The sequence below is a fragment of the Micrasema longulum genome, unplaced genomic scaffold (genome assembly GCF_059751315.1).
Source record: "Micrasema longulum isolate JH-2025_06_02 unplaced genomic scaffold, ASM5975131v1 h1tg000597l, whole genome shotgun sequence".
NCBI lineage: Eukaryota > Metazoa > Arthropoda > Insecta > Trichoptera > Brachycentridae > Micrasema > Micrasema longulum.
This window is the reverse complement of record NW_028277793.1, coordinates 2,229,447-2,242,501: the sequence shown is the minus strand read 5'-3', so window position 1 is coordinate 2,242,501 and position 13,055 is coordinate 2,229,447. Positions and strand designations below refer to the sequence as shown.

Sequence of the window (13,055 nt, the reverse complement as noted above, 5' to 3'; positions counted from 1 at the left end):
ATTCCGCTTATTACCCCTCGGGAGAAATCCAGATTTGTGTATGTACAAAAATACACATACGAAAAAATAATGTCTTATTTATAATGCACAAAAAGAGGTTAAATATGGGATGAGAGACGTACATATATTTTTTTTAAGCAATTCATCCTAAGAAGGATGATTTATATAATAGTGTCTATTAAGTTACATAATGCATTTTTAAGTGTCAATTTTAAATCTGATAGAGTGATATTTGTGTAGTCTATGTCTTTAAATTTGGTATTGTACATTGAACAAGTCCTACGAAAAAAAGTATTTTTAACTTTCCATGTTTTACTTATTGGTACATGAAACCGGTGGTACCGTCTACAAATCCTAGCTGTTAGGAACTAAGGTTTAGAAACTTTAGGAATTATAAGGTTATGACATAAATAAAAAATATTTTCCCCACTTTCAATTTTACTTTAAATACTTTATTATTACTTAAAATACTTTATTTTAACTTTGAATACTTTCATTAAATAAACTACTTAAATAGACAATCAACACGGTAGATCAAGAATTTTTTGTTCTACTGAATAAACAGTATTTTATGAATAAAATTAATTGTATTCCTCAACTTAGGATTACTTACTGAAGAATATATTATAAGCAAATTATACTTAATCAACTACCTAGTAAAAAATCATTTTTGAAAACCTGGCGATAAATTTCAATAAAAACTTAACTATTTAATTAAATAAAATAGGATGAATAGAAATGTTTAGGAAATTGATGGCTTAAGTCAATCCATTTGGTAATCATAAGCCCGGTTATTTTACAAATTGCCTAATCAATGAGGTTCTTTGTCTCTGTTAAAATACTTCGTTAATATCAATTAGTTGGCCAATCATAAACATGTACAATAACGACATAATCGACACAAATCATAGAAATATAAACGATGACGTCATGCTTCTAAAATTAACATTCTTGATAATATTTTCCTAGAAGTATAGTTCGAAAGGTCTGTTTTCTGTTTTTCATCGCCCGCCTTCTTCGTCTGTTTTGGTCCAGAAATGTCCTATGAGAGCTCCTTAGTACCCCCCTTTGGGAACCACTGCACAAGCACATAATACAACCTTCCGTTTCTCCTGCGTTGCCTGGATTTCTCCCCACCGATTCGATCTCAACAAACGAGTGCTACATTACTTATATAATATTAGATTTTCCGGCCGGTTTCCGTCTCGCGATAGTTTGCCATACTCGATGCCTTAAAAAATATGGAAAAAACATTTTTAATAAATTTATCGATGGTTCGAGAATTTTTTTATCTATAGGTAGCTTTTCAAGGTCTCACCCAAGTTTCGATTACGTAGAAACTGTAAAAGATTGCGTCATCTTGAATTTTTTACATGAAAATTGGAAATTATGAAATTCTAAATTTTTTGCTATATTATCATGGTATCAACAAAATAATAATGCTGAAATCATTTATGCTGAAATCAAAATTATTATCTTTTGTGTGCGAACTCAATAATAAAGCCTATCTCAAAACTAAAATATATTTTTTTCAACTACTAAGGGGAACAAAAAATTAAACTGACATAAACAGACTACAAAGACAGCAAAATAAAATATTAAAGTTAGTATATGACCTTTCCTATCCATCAACAAGTAGATAACTCTTTAAACAAACTAAGCAATTAAACATGACTGAACTTTTTAAACTAGAGTCATAAAAATTTATCCATAAATTAACCACTGATGTAATTGAAGACGAAAAACTAAAACTTTAAAAAAAGTGTCGTTAACATGGACACAATACGAGAATATCAGAAAAATATCATATACCAACTTCTAAAACGAGACAAGGACAGTCGAGACTAATACCCGTATGCAGAGACAAAACTTAAGGTAAGGAAAGTACATTCTAATCTCAAATGCAGAGAATAACCCGAAGGTGAAGACAATAGAATGTACTTTCCTCACCTTAAGGTTTGTCTCTGCATACGGGTATAATAAACTAAGGACTGAAATTATACAATAAACTACCAGACAAAACTAAACAAAAGATTTTTCACTTTTGTCATTATGTAAAATATATTATATTCAACAACAGAGTATGAATAAAAAAAATATGCATATAATTTTTGTAAAATGAATGTAATAATCCGTATAGATTATTAAATACATTTTCAAATTTTAAAAAATGCACCAGGTGCTTGATCAAAAAACGAGGTTTGATAAAAAAATAAATGAAATATTTAAATTTCAAATTTAAAGAGGTAATTGTCGAACCCATTTTTTTTGCCATGGTTGGATTTTGGATGAGTGGTTAGTTTTTGACAGACAAACTAGTAAGACGCGCTCAAGTGTGATGGGCAAATTTTTGAGATTATTCAAGAGCATAAATGATAACGCGCGGAATCACGCCTCGCGGCTTATTCACGATTTTTGTCAAAAAAAAATCTCTAAGATAAAGAAAACTAAAAAGACTACTTTTGGCGACTACAGAGGAGATGGAAACAGAATTGCTGCGCGGAATAAACTAAAGGCTTTGTATGATTTTATCAAATTTTGATTGTTCTAAAACTGCAGCGAATTGTACATTGTTGATACTATTAAATTATATTAAACCAAGAATAAGGATATGTTTTTGCACATTAAACATCTGAGCAAAATTCTTTTTTATTGCAACTAAGAATTGATTTTTTTTTCTGAATATCCAAATAAAAACTTAATTTAACAAATCGTTTTAATTTATGAAAATCGATTGTTATACATTTCTGAAGAACACAAAATTTCTTTGCGACTTTCCTTGCTACTTTACTTTGAAGATTAAGGTACACTTTTAGATTATTTGATGTCTTCAGCTATTCGTCGTAGGGATGAAAACAATAATGGCAATAGCTTTCTTCTTTAATGATCTGGAGATTTTAAAACTTTTTCCGAGTCTTTTTCATTTTGTTCTCCTCACTCATTGTTCTTTTTTATTCACTTTCATCTCATTTTCTTTCATTATTCTATTTGAAATACTAAATCAAATAAAAAAAAGGAAAAAAAAACTTTATTTCTCATTCAAACACATACGTTAGAGGTAAAATAATTTTTAAAAATCATCTTCCAGAGTTTCACTTGATTTTATAAATATTATTCTAACAATGATAGTAGATAAATTAAGAAAAAACTAAAAATGTTCCTTAAACATTTCTATTTTATTGATAAAATAAAAATTTCAAACTCTTTCTTATTTGTAAATTTAATTGCACATTTTTCACCTATATGTATTTGGTATTTTAGTAACAATAAGGAAGTTTAGTGCTACGGGAAATTGAATGTTAAAAATAATTATTTCCTCGCGGTAAAAACTAAAGCATAAAATTGTTACGTGAAGTTTCTTGAAAATGTATAGAAAAATAGTAAAAATATTTTCTCATGTAAATTAAATACTCTGAACAGCGCCGACGCAAATGATAGAGTATTGTATTGTGATAAATTTCCGGTTTACGGGAAGCCTATTCACCAATCGTCAGAACTCACCGAAGAAAACTTGTGAAGTACATAGAGGCAAATAATGTTTCTCAATGAGAAAATAAATAAATTTGTACAAGATTTTGTCTGCAAGATTTTGTCAAACTTTGTCTCCAAAGGTGTCAAAAATAACAATAATTTTGTTTTGTTTTTATTAAAAATTTTGTACATAATGTTAATTGTACATTGGCGGGCTTTTAGCCAAATGGCAATTTCTTCCGACCAACCAATAAGCTCTCTAATGCACTAAAAGTATGAAAACCAATATTTCAATAAAAAAATTCACAGATAATTTTTAAAAAATTTTTGAACCCGTGTGAACAGCATTATATTTTAATTAGTACAACTAAACTATTATTTTTTTGTTTTTCTTTTTATATCGTACAAGCGGACCCGACAAACGTTGTCCTGCCTGAACGTTAGCTTGCCTGCTATTAGCTGATTGAACAAACAGTTTTTTTGGTAATTAATTACACACGTTATTTATTTTGGACGTTTTTAAGCTATTTATATATTCGTAATGGGGTTTTTTTTCTGTTTTATCTCCACGTGTGATTGACTAAAAGGCCTCATCGTGCTACAATCAAAATCGTGCAAAAATCACTACTCTAGTGCCATAATCCATGGAAAAAATACGGAAATACGTGTTGATAAATAAAAATCAGCCCATTTTTCCCCTGAGCGTTCTTAAATTATGGAACTCAATTCATGACCGACGCGTATTTGGTCATTCTTACACCACCAGCCAGGTTTTGACGTGACATTGATATTTAATTTGAATTCAAAATAAATTAAAAGAAAAATGCCTGATTGTGTCGTAATAGTGTGCAAAAACTATTTGGATAAAATAAAAAAAACCTATATTTTATATTCGTTAAATGGGTTAGTTTTTATTTTTGTCTCCTCATGCGATTGGCTAAGAGGCCTCGTCACGCTCAAATTAAAATCGTGTAAAAATCGCTACTCTAGTACCAATAATCCATGTAGAAAATACAGAAATTTGTGTTAGTTACGAAAATTCAGAGCCTGATTTACCCTAAGCCCTCTTAAATTATGGCCCAACGCGAATTTAGTAATCTTTTAATCGTCAGCTGTGTTTTGACGTGACCTTGACATTTAATTCGAAACCAAAAAAAAGAAAGAACTAAGATAGACCAGATCTTGTCTTAAGTTTGATTTAACTAAAAATCCATTAAAAATATGTTCACATGTAGAAATTAAGAAATCGTTGGGAAATTAATCAATTCAGTATCCATTGAAAATAATTTATGTTTGTAAACGTAAAAGTACTTTTTTTTTTAATTTACAAAAAAAATAACACTCACCAAAAATTGGGAATATGCATTTCAATCAAATGCAACCCCGAAAAATTGATAAAAACACATGTATGCCTCTTATATTTTTTCTACTCAATATATTGAAGATGTCATTATTTGCAAACCTTCAGTACGTGAATTAGAAAGTTTTGCGAAAACCGCATGTAAATCTGTCGAGCCATTTTTGAGTTTTTGCGAAACACAACACGGCGATTCATTTATATATATATATATATATATATATATGATAGGATTTGAGTTTTTTTCTCATGTACTCGTAAATTTGAAGTTAAATGAATCCTAATAAATAAATCAATAACTATAACAGTGTAAGTCACTCTCCAAGCACGAGAGCTCGTCTCTTCTTTTGGATAGTTACAGCTATAACATTTACTAGATGTATTTAAGTAGATTTGTATCAAATTTTTAGAAGCATGTACCATTTGTGTAAATATTTTGATTAATAAAAAAATATATATATATTATTTGGACACACCTGAAAATATTATGAAATATTCCGAAACATCCTTTACTTACAAACGCGGTTATCATACATATTACAGTTTAACTACAGCTGGGCAAAGTTTAATATGAGCCACTAAGAAGTTAGCTAAACTGCAAACTCTAGTAGAATATTTGCTATTTCCATGTATCTTTGATTCTGACTACTTTGGTAGACAATGTAGATATAATCTCGTTGTCTTCGAACTGTTATTCCCGTCACTTACTACTGCTCTAACTTATATCGACCAACTTAATCCGCTGGCATAGGAAAAAATTAAATTTTATCGTTATGCTAAAATGATCTCAATAAAAAAAAACTCGGTTGAAAACAAAAATTTCAATAAATCCAGAGCTTTTATAACATCCTGATAAACAGATTTTGTAAAAAAAAATTGAAGACCAAACAGTGGTTCAGTTATTCAAAAACTGCTGTCACTAAGCATATAAGCATCGAATAGTATTACTATCTACCTCAATATATATGCTTAAGGTAATATCAATTTGGCAATGAAAATTAAATTTACAATCAAAAGGGTCCACGTAGATCTAAAGACTTCTGTAGTTGTATATTACATCAATTTTTCGTAGGCTTGAAATTAAGAAACACTTACAAAAAGTTTTTACAAAGGATAATCATTCATAATGTTAACTTGGATAACAAAGTATTTTTGATTCCTTTTCTCTCTGCTTCAAAGTTAAGTTTTTAACTAAACAGATTCATTAAGGGAGCTGTTATTAACTTAATGAAAGTACATTCTTGTGAGAATTCCGAGATAGTACTTAAATATTTTATCTTATCCTTTGCGTAATTTTATCCTCGGAAGATTTTCCAGCTTCAGACAAACGTATCTTAGAACAACCGCTGTGGTGAAATTTCACTTCTTGGGTCATGTTGGTGAGATCAAAATAGCGTAGATTTTAAAATTTTAATACACCCGTAATAATTCAAATTAAATTATCCATTCAAAAAAATCGACGATATTTTAACAAACACGCATCTTATTATTGTGTTTTTACAATAAATCTTGTGTTTGTGAGTATGTGAAATTATACTCTTTGGATCATGTTGGTGAGATCAAAATTAGCCTAGATATTCTAAATCAGAAGTTTTGTCATTTGATTAAATTTGTAATAATTTAAGTAAAATTATCCATTCAAAAAAATTTACGATTTTTTAACACACTTGGTGACGCGAGAGAGAGGCGTAAAAGTTATTACCTCGATAGCTTAGAGAGCGCATGAACTGATCCAAGATGGTCCAATAAGGTCAGCCAACACACAGGTTATTAAGGACGTTTACTGCCACTTAATATACAATGGAAATCGACTCACCTGTTTTGAAGTGTTCTCCCTCGCTCCATCAGATATTATATGCGGGAATGATGCGGATGTTAAGTTCTTTCTTATTCTGCTTTGTGTATCAGGATTGGATATTGGTTGCGGTGATGATAATAATTCAGATACTTTAGCGGTAACTATATATAAATAGCGGTAGGAATATTATTTTATTGTTGTTAGTTTATCGTGCGGTTCACAGAATACATCCTTTTTTTTTTTCAGGAAAAATATAGATGTCAGTTTTATTTGAATATGGAATTTGTGAATTGTTGCAATGCGGTAAGTACTACCAGGCTGCTCAGGTTCCTACTTCTCAGGGAAAAGCCGACAACCAAAACATATAAATGGCAGTAAACATTCACGCGTAACCACACACTATTTATTGCTGTATTTTTACAATAAATCTTGTGTCTGTGAGTCTAAAGTAAACATGCTTTGATACTATAGAATATCATTTCTTATCTCAACAATTTAAGATAAAATAAAAACTTTTTAAAAACAGATTAAATCCACTTTAATAAATTATAAACCTTGTACATAATAAGCAAAGTAAAATAATAAATGTCCTATCTATATATTTCAAAAAAAAATAGCATTGTTTGATGAATCTTTATGAAATATAAATTCCAACAAAAATTCGGGTATAATCATTCAAAAAAATGTTGACTGACCAAGTTCAACTTAAAATTAACTAAAATTTCATTAATAATACATAGTATTATATTGTGTTGAAAATTCAGTAAATCTGATCTTAAAAATTTAATAAATCATGTGTATAGTAGGCACATGGTGGCTTATTTATGTCACCCTTTCCCAACTAAGGTTATAAAAATAAAATAAAATAACTTTTCGGTTGTATGAAAAATACAATTTTATAATAAAAAAGGAAACATTAAAAATATTCAGCCAAACACAATCTTGGTAACGAAACTTAAGTCATAACTTTGAAGCAGCGCGGCAGTTACGGGGCTTATGTTTGAAACATAGGTTTTATTCTTTGTATTATTTATAAATTTCACGTTATATCAATATTTTTACAATTTTACAATTAAACAGGATGAAAGTTGAAGTTGTTTTATTAATATGTTTGAAAAGTATTACGTAATAATTATATAGAGTACCAATTTTAAACTGCCAATTTAAAAAAATGTGAATTTCGATTACAATAAGAATAAATAACTTAAATCTACATAATTTTTTTGTTTGTTTATTAACACGTGAAGGCGTGAAAATAGTGAGTAATTGGCGTAGTTTGAAAGTAAATACTTAGCGTGATTATTGTTAATACTGCCTGATACAAAATTTAATAGAATTTTTTAAACCCGACAGTTTTTTCCAGTTTCTTGCTATTTAAACTACGCTTTGATAATGTTCTAATAAGTATTATTAATAAAATCTATTTTGTTGATACGAAAAGGGTACATTCGACATTTTAAAGTTTATCTCAACTACGGGGACCCACGTGTTCTTTTTTTAGTCTTAAATTGAGAACTTTTTCATTATTGACTGTTCTGAGACAAGTTGGAGCGATAAAATGCTTAAGAGGATATCCTAGAGTAATAAAACGGCCATCTTGAGATTGAAATTATTCTAAGAGTCCACAAGAGAATTCATCTTTATGGATTAAAGTCTCTATTTTTTGTATTTAATTAGGTTAAGCCATGATTTATAGGACATTCATTAAATGATTTAATCAAACAAGAAATGTGAAGTTTGCCTTTTGAGAAAAAGACATATTTAATATTTTTAGTATTCTTTCTTATAACAAGAGCAACAATTTTTAAACGTACCTGTTAAAATATATAGCTAGATTATTTTTTTAAAAAAAAAAGGGAAATAAATGGTGCCTTATATTTTTTATGTACCTGTTGTTTTATTTCGCTAAGTTATGTTCATTGATAATATATACTATTTAAATTGCAAAGACCATGAGAATGGTGTTCTTTTGGATCCTGGTGGGATGTTGCGCATCTGTAGATGGTGTCTCAGTGGAACAGGTGGAAAAGTTCAAGTATCTGGGTGTAGATTTATGTGAGAAGACGGATGTACCGTGTGTGAATAAACAAGGCTGCAATAATCCCAGAAGAGTGTCAGGAATAAAGACTTCCAGGAGCATATCTGGTGAGAGTCTCTGAGACAGAGTAAGAATCTCAAAGATGAGGGAAATATGCGAGATCTAAGACGTCGTTAGTTCGGGGAGGCAACGGAGAAGACATTGGTATGCACATGTGAGAAGTATGGAGCCATCCAGGCTCTCTCACATTGCATTGCACGGCCAGCTCGAAGGTAGATGACCCTCGGACAGACCACGGACACAGACGATGGATTGACAGCTGGGAACTGAACTTGCGGGAGGCTCATTTTTTTTGAAAAACAAGTTACAAGACCTGCACTAAGAAAAAAATATATATTTCACTCAGTATAAACATTTAGTGTTTACAAAATCATTTTTTAAAAGTGCAATATAATTTTTTTCGACAAATATTAACGGTGATTGTTAATATTCTGTGCCTGGTGTTTTATATTTTTCAGTTCGAGCAGAATTAAAAATACATTTCTGTGTGAGAAATATAACCCTTACCTAATGTATTCTTAGCACATATTTATATTTGCATTCTTTGCACATATTTATACTTTATATTTGTACAATAAAGATGTTTAATTACTTACATTTGATTGACTAGACATTTATAATTAAGTAGTTTTAGTTTTCCTTTTTTATACTATTATTTTATTAGTATAAGACTACTTATGCTCTAAAAATAAAAAATCTCCATCTTAGAACAGGCTGTGCTATGTTAGATGGAGACTATCATAAACAGAGAACACTCCGTTTTAATTTTACATTAATTGGTTTTATATAAATTTCCTGTTATTAAGTATGTATATTATTTTATTGCAATCAATTTATAAATGTAAATAAAATAAATGGGTAACTACTGCTACTACTGTCAAGTGAAAATCATCAAAAAGGAAACCAAGTACAGATTAGTCTTCTTTGTGGAGTGCCTATGCTTGAGGTCCCGATTTCATTTCCTGGCCCATTTAAAGTTAAATTTTGGTTCAATACGTGGGTTTTCAATGCAATATTATTTTACAGTCCCTAGACTGACACCATCTTGCGTCATCTGGAGTTGGGAATTGTTTCCAAAAGAATAATAATTTATTTGCGAATGTATAAACACATAAACTATGAATGCATACTTGAAACACATCATTGATGGTAGACAGTGATTATTTTACCAATGCGGCGTCCTATACACCATTATTCCCTTAAAAAAATATAAATAAAAATTATTAATAAGTACATTATGATGAGTTTTGCAAAAGAAATAACACACGAAGAACAATGTATTTTTTTAAAAGCATTCCATTCATTCCTCACAAGATTATGAGCTAAACCCTAAAATCTATTTTCCCGGGAGACATAATTTCCTGCTGGGAAATCTTCAAAATCCATTTAAATATTGATACCATATACCTTAAAGATATCGGAAATCTTAAGAACTAATACATTCAATCATTTTACGCAAAGTCTTTCAAATAGAAGCAAACAGTATTATTGTCGACTTTTTTAAGTATTAAAGTTTATTGAAATTTAAGAAACTTCTCAACTTTTAAACTTTTGTAGAAAGAAAAATAGTGACATATTAACACTTTGTTTTTTCACTTTTTAAGTTCGTAAAAATCCAGTTTTGTTTTAAAAGCGCTACGGTACAAACCTTAACAACTATGAAAATAAATAATAATTTCAATAATAATATTGTACTGGTAAAATAACTGTATGGAGCAAAACCAATTTTACCATATATTATTTTCTACGTTTTCCACATCAAGTGGAGCATGTAAACATTATCAATCGCCTCCAGGTGTTCAATATCAGGTTTATTTATTTTTGATTTATTAAGTTAGTTTATGATATCTTAAGAACTAATATAAACTTTAAATAACAATACAATTTTTCATCAGAATTTCACAAGAACATTTTTTTAAATTAATTTTAAACCGTCAATGCATTTTATATATTTTATTTCTTCAGACAACTCATGGTAAAGCTTTAATCCATTGTACAATGAGTTTTGAGACTCCGATCTTCTATTCATTGGTAAGCTTTTTTTCATCCCTGGTTTTATGCGTATGACGTTGTTGGTTAAATTTGACTTTATTAAAAAAATATAGATCCCATTAATTATTTTGCGTATAAAAATTAATACTGTTGCTAATTACTATTTGTTGCTTTACTGTGAGCAAACTAATTTCTGCGTGCATTTTTTTTACATAAGAACTTTTGAGTATAATTCTCATCGCCCTATTTTGAAGAATTTGAATATTTTTATTTTTCCCTTCATTACTTAATTTTTTTAATTCAATACAGCTTAAAGCCACGTTTTTCATTAAAGTATTTCTTAATATTATGTATCTTTTTTGGGTGATACCGTGTATGTTGGATTTGATCCGACGTTTCGGCTACCATTGCAGGAGCCATCTTCAGGGAAAACTGTGTGTTTTATAGAGAAATGTATGTGTTTAAGTACTAGTAATTTGTACCGTGTCACAGTCAGCAGTAGGCACATTTCTAGTTTTGTAGGAAAGAATAATTATGTTTATGTGCTAGTAATTTGTACTGTGTCGCAGCCGGCAGTAGGCACATTTCTATTTGTTTTTGTTATATGTAGTGCTGGGAACCATGTTGAATTTAATTTAAGCCCGTCGTCTTTGTTTATATTATTTGGATGTCTGTGTATTTCAATTGCCTCTTTTATTATTCGTGCACTATAATTACTAGGTTTATGTAGAATTTTTGGTTCAAAGGCGAAAAAATGTCCTGTGTCTATAAAGTGTTCCGCTATTGCGGATTTGTCTGGATATCCAAGTTTACACGCTCTTTTGTGTTCGTCAATTCTCTTATTTGCTGTGCGCCCTGTTTATCCAATATACACTTTATCACATCATTGGCAACTTAGTTTGTACACGGCTTCAGTTTCCAGAGGATTTTTATCTTTTGGGTTTACTAAATGGTCTTTTATTTTTCCCACAGTCCCAAACGTTGTTGCAATATTTTGTTTCTTCAGCACTTTGGCTATCCTGTCAGTTACATTCTGTACATATGGTAGGTATGCAGTCCCTCTGGTAATATCTTCTTCCTTGTTCTTCTTTGTCCCTTGCGATTTAATAATGTTGTCAATTAGTTTCTTCTTATATCCATTATGCTCCAATGCATGTGAAATTTTGTTGAACTCTTCGCCCTTTTCAGAATCTTCGCATATTCGAGTCGCTCTTGTTAGAAGTGTATTTATTAATCCTCGTTTTTGGGCTGGATGATGATGTGAATCAGCGTGTAAGTATCGATTCGTATGTGTTGGTTTTCTATATACCGTATGCCCAAGACTGCCGTTTGGTTTTCTTTTTACTTCTACATCCAAGAATGGAAGAGAGTCGTTCGTTTGTAATTCCATTGTAAACTTTATCAGAGGATGTAATGCATTTAAATGATCTAGAAAGGTATTTAATTCATTCATCCCATGTGGCCAGACTGCAAAGATATCGTCTACGTATCTCAGCTACACTTTCGGTATAAGAGTTGTTGTATCTAATGCTGTATCTTCAAATTTTTCCATGAAAAAATTTGCTATCACTGGCGAAAGTGGAGAACCCATGGCCACTCCTTCTATTTGTTCATAAATTTCACCTTGAAATGAAAAATAGCCACTTTTAAGGCAATGTTCAAACATATCGCACATGTCTTTCAAAGTATTTCTTTTATGAAAACAGCGATTTGTAAGTTATCTATAATTATGAACTATACTTATAATTCATGTATTGTACCTTTTTTCAACTTTCTTTCATTTTTTTTAATGAATATTTCGCTAAGCCTTTATTTTAGACTGTCTTGTCAACAGATGGGAAAGAGGGGATGTAAAGGGGATTATTGAAAATGCATTATAACACCCAGACCAATTGAGAACAAAAAAAAAATTCTTGTAACTGGCGGGAATCGAACTCATTCCAGTTTCACAGTTAGCCATCGAACTAATGGCACCACGGCACTTGCCTATTATTATTTATTTGTTATACAACACTTCTGTATGCGGATGATGCCGTGCTTCTTGCTGGCAGCAAAGATGACCTGCAATTCTTGGTAACAAAAGTCTACGATGTATGCAAGAAAAGCGATTTGCTTATGAATGTTGATAAATCGAAAGTGATGGTTTTTGAAAGGAATGAAAATATAACTAAATGTGAGATCAGTGTGAACGGAAATATTCTGAATAAGGAAGAAGAATTTGTGAACATGGGAAATATGTTTACTAGGGATAGAAAGATCGAGAAAAATATTGAAAGAAGAGTGAGTGCCGGGAACAGGGTAAACGGTGCACTGAAATCTACTTTGGCAAACAAATTTTT

At 30.3% G+C, this 13,055-nt stretch overlaps 1 protein-coding gene across 1 annotated transcript in view; it reads left to right on the top strand.

Annotated features, from left to right (window-relative positions):
• Window positions 1-8,584: 8,584 nt before the first annotated feature.
• The window catches only part of LOC148280310 (uncharacterized), a 51,354-nt gene continuing 46,883 nt past the window's right edge, over window positions 8,585-13,055 (top strand). Inside the window, exon 1 of the mRNA XM_088228616.1 lies at window positions 8,585-8,771. Within this exon, the coding sequence (XP_088084742.1) occupies window positions 8,585-8,771 (187 nt within the window). The remainder of the gene's footprint in view (window positions 8,772-13,055) is intronic.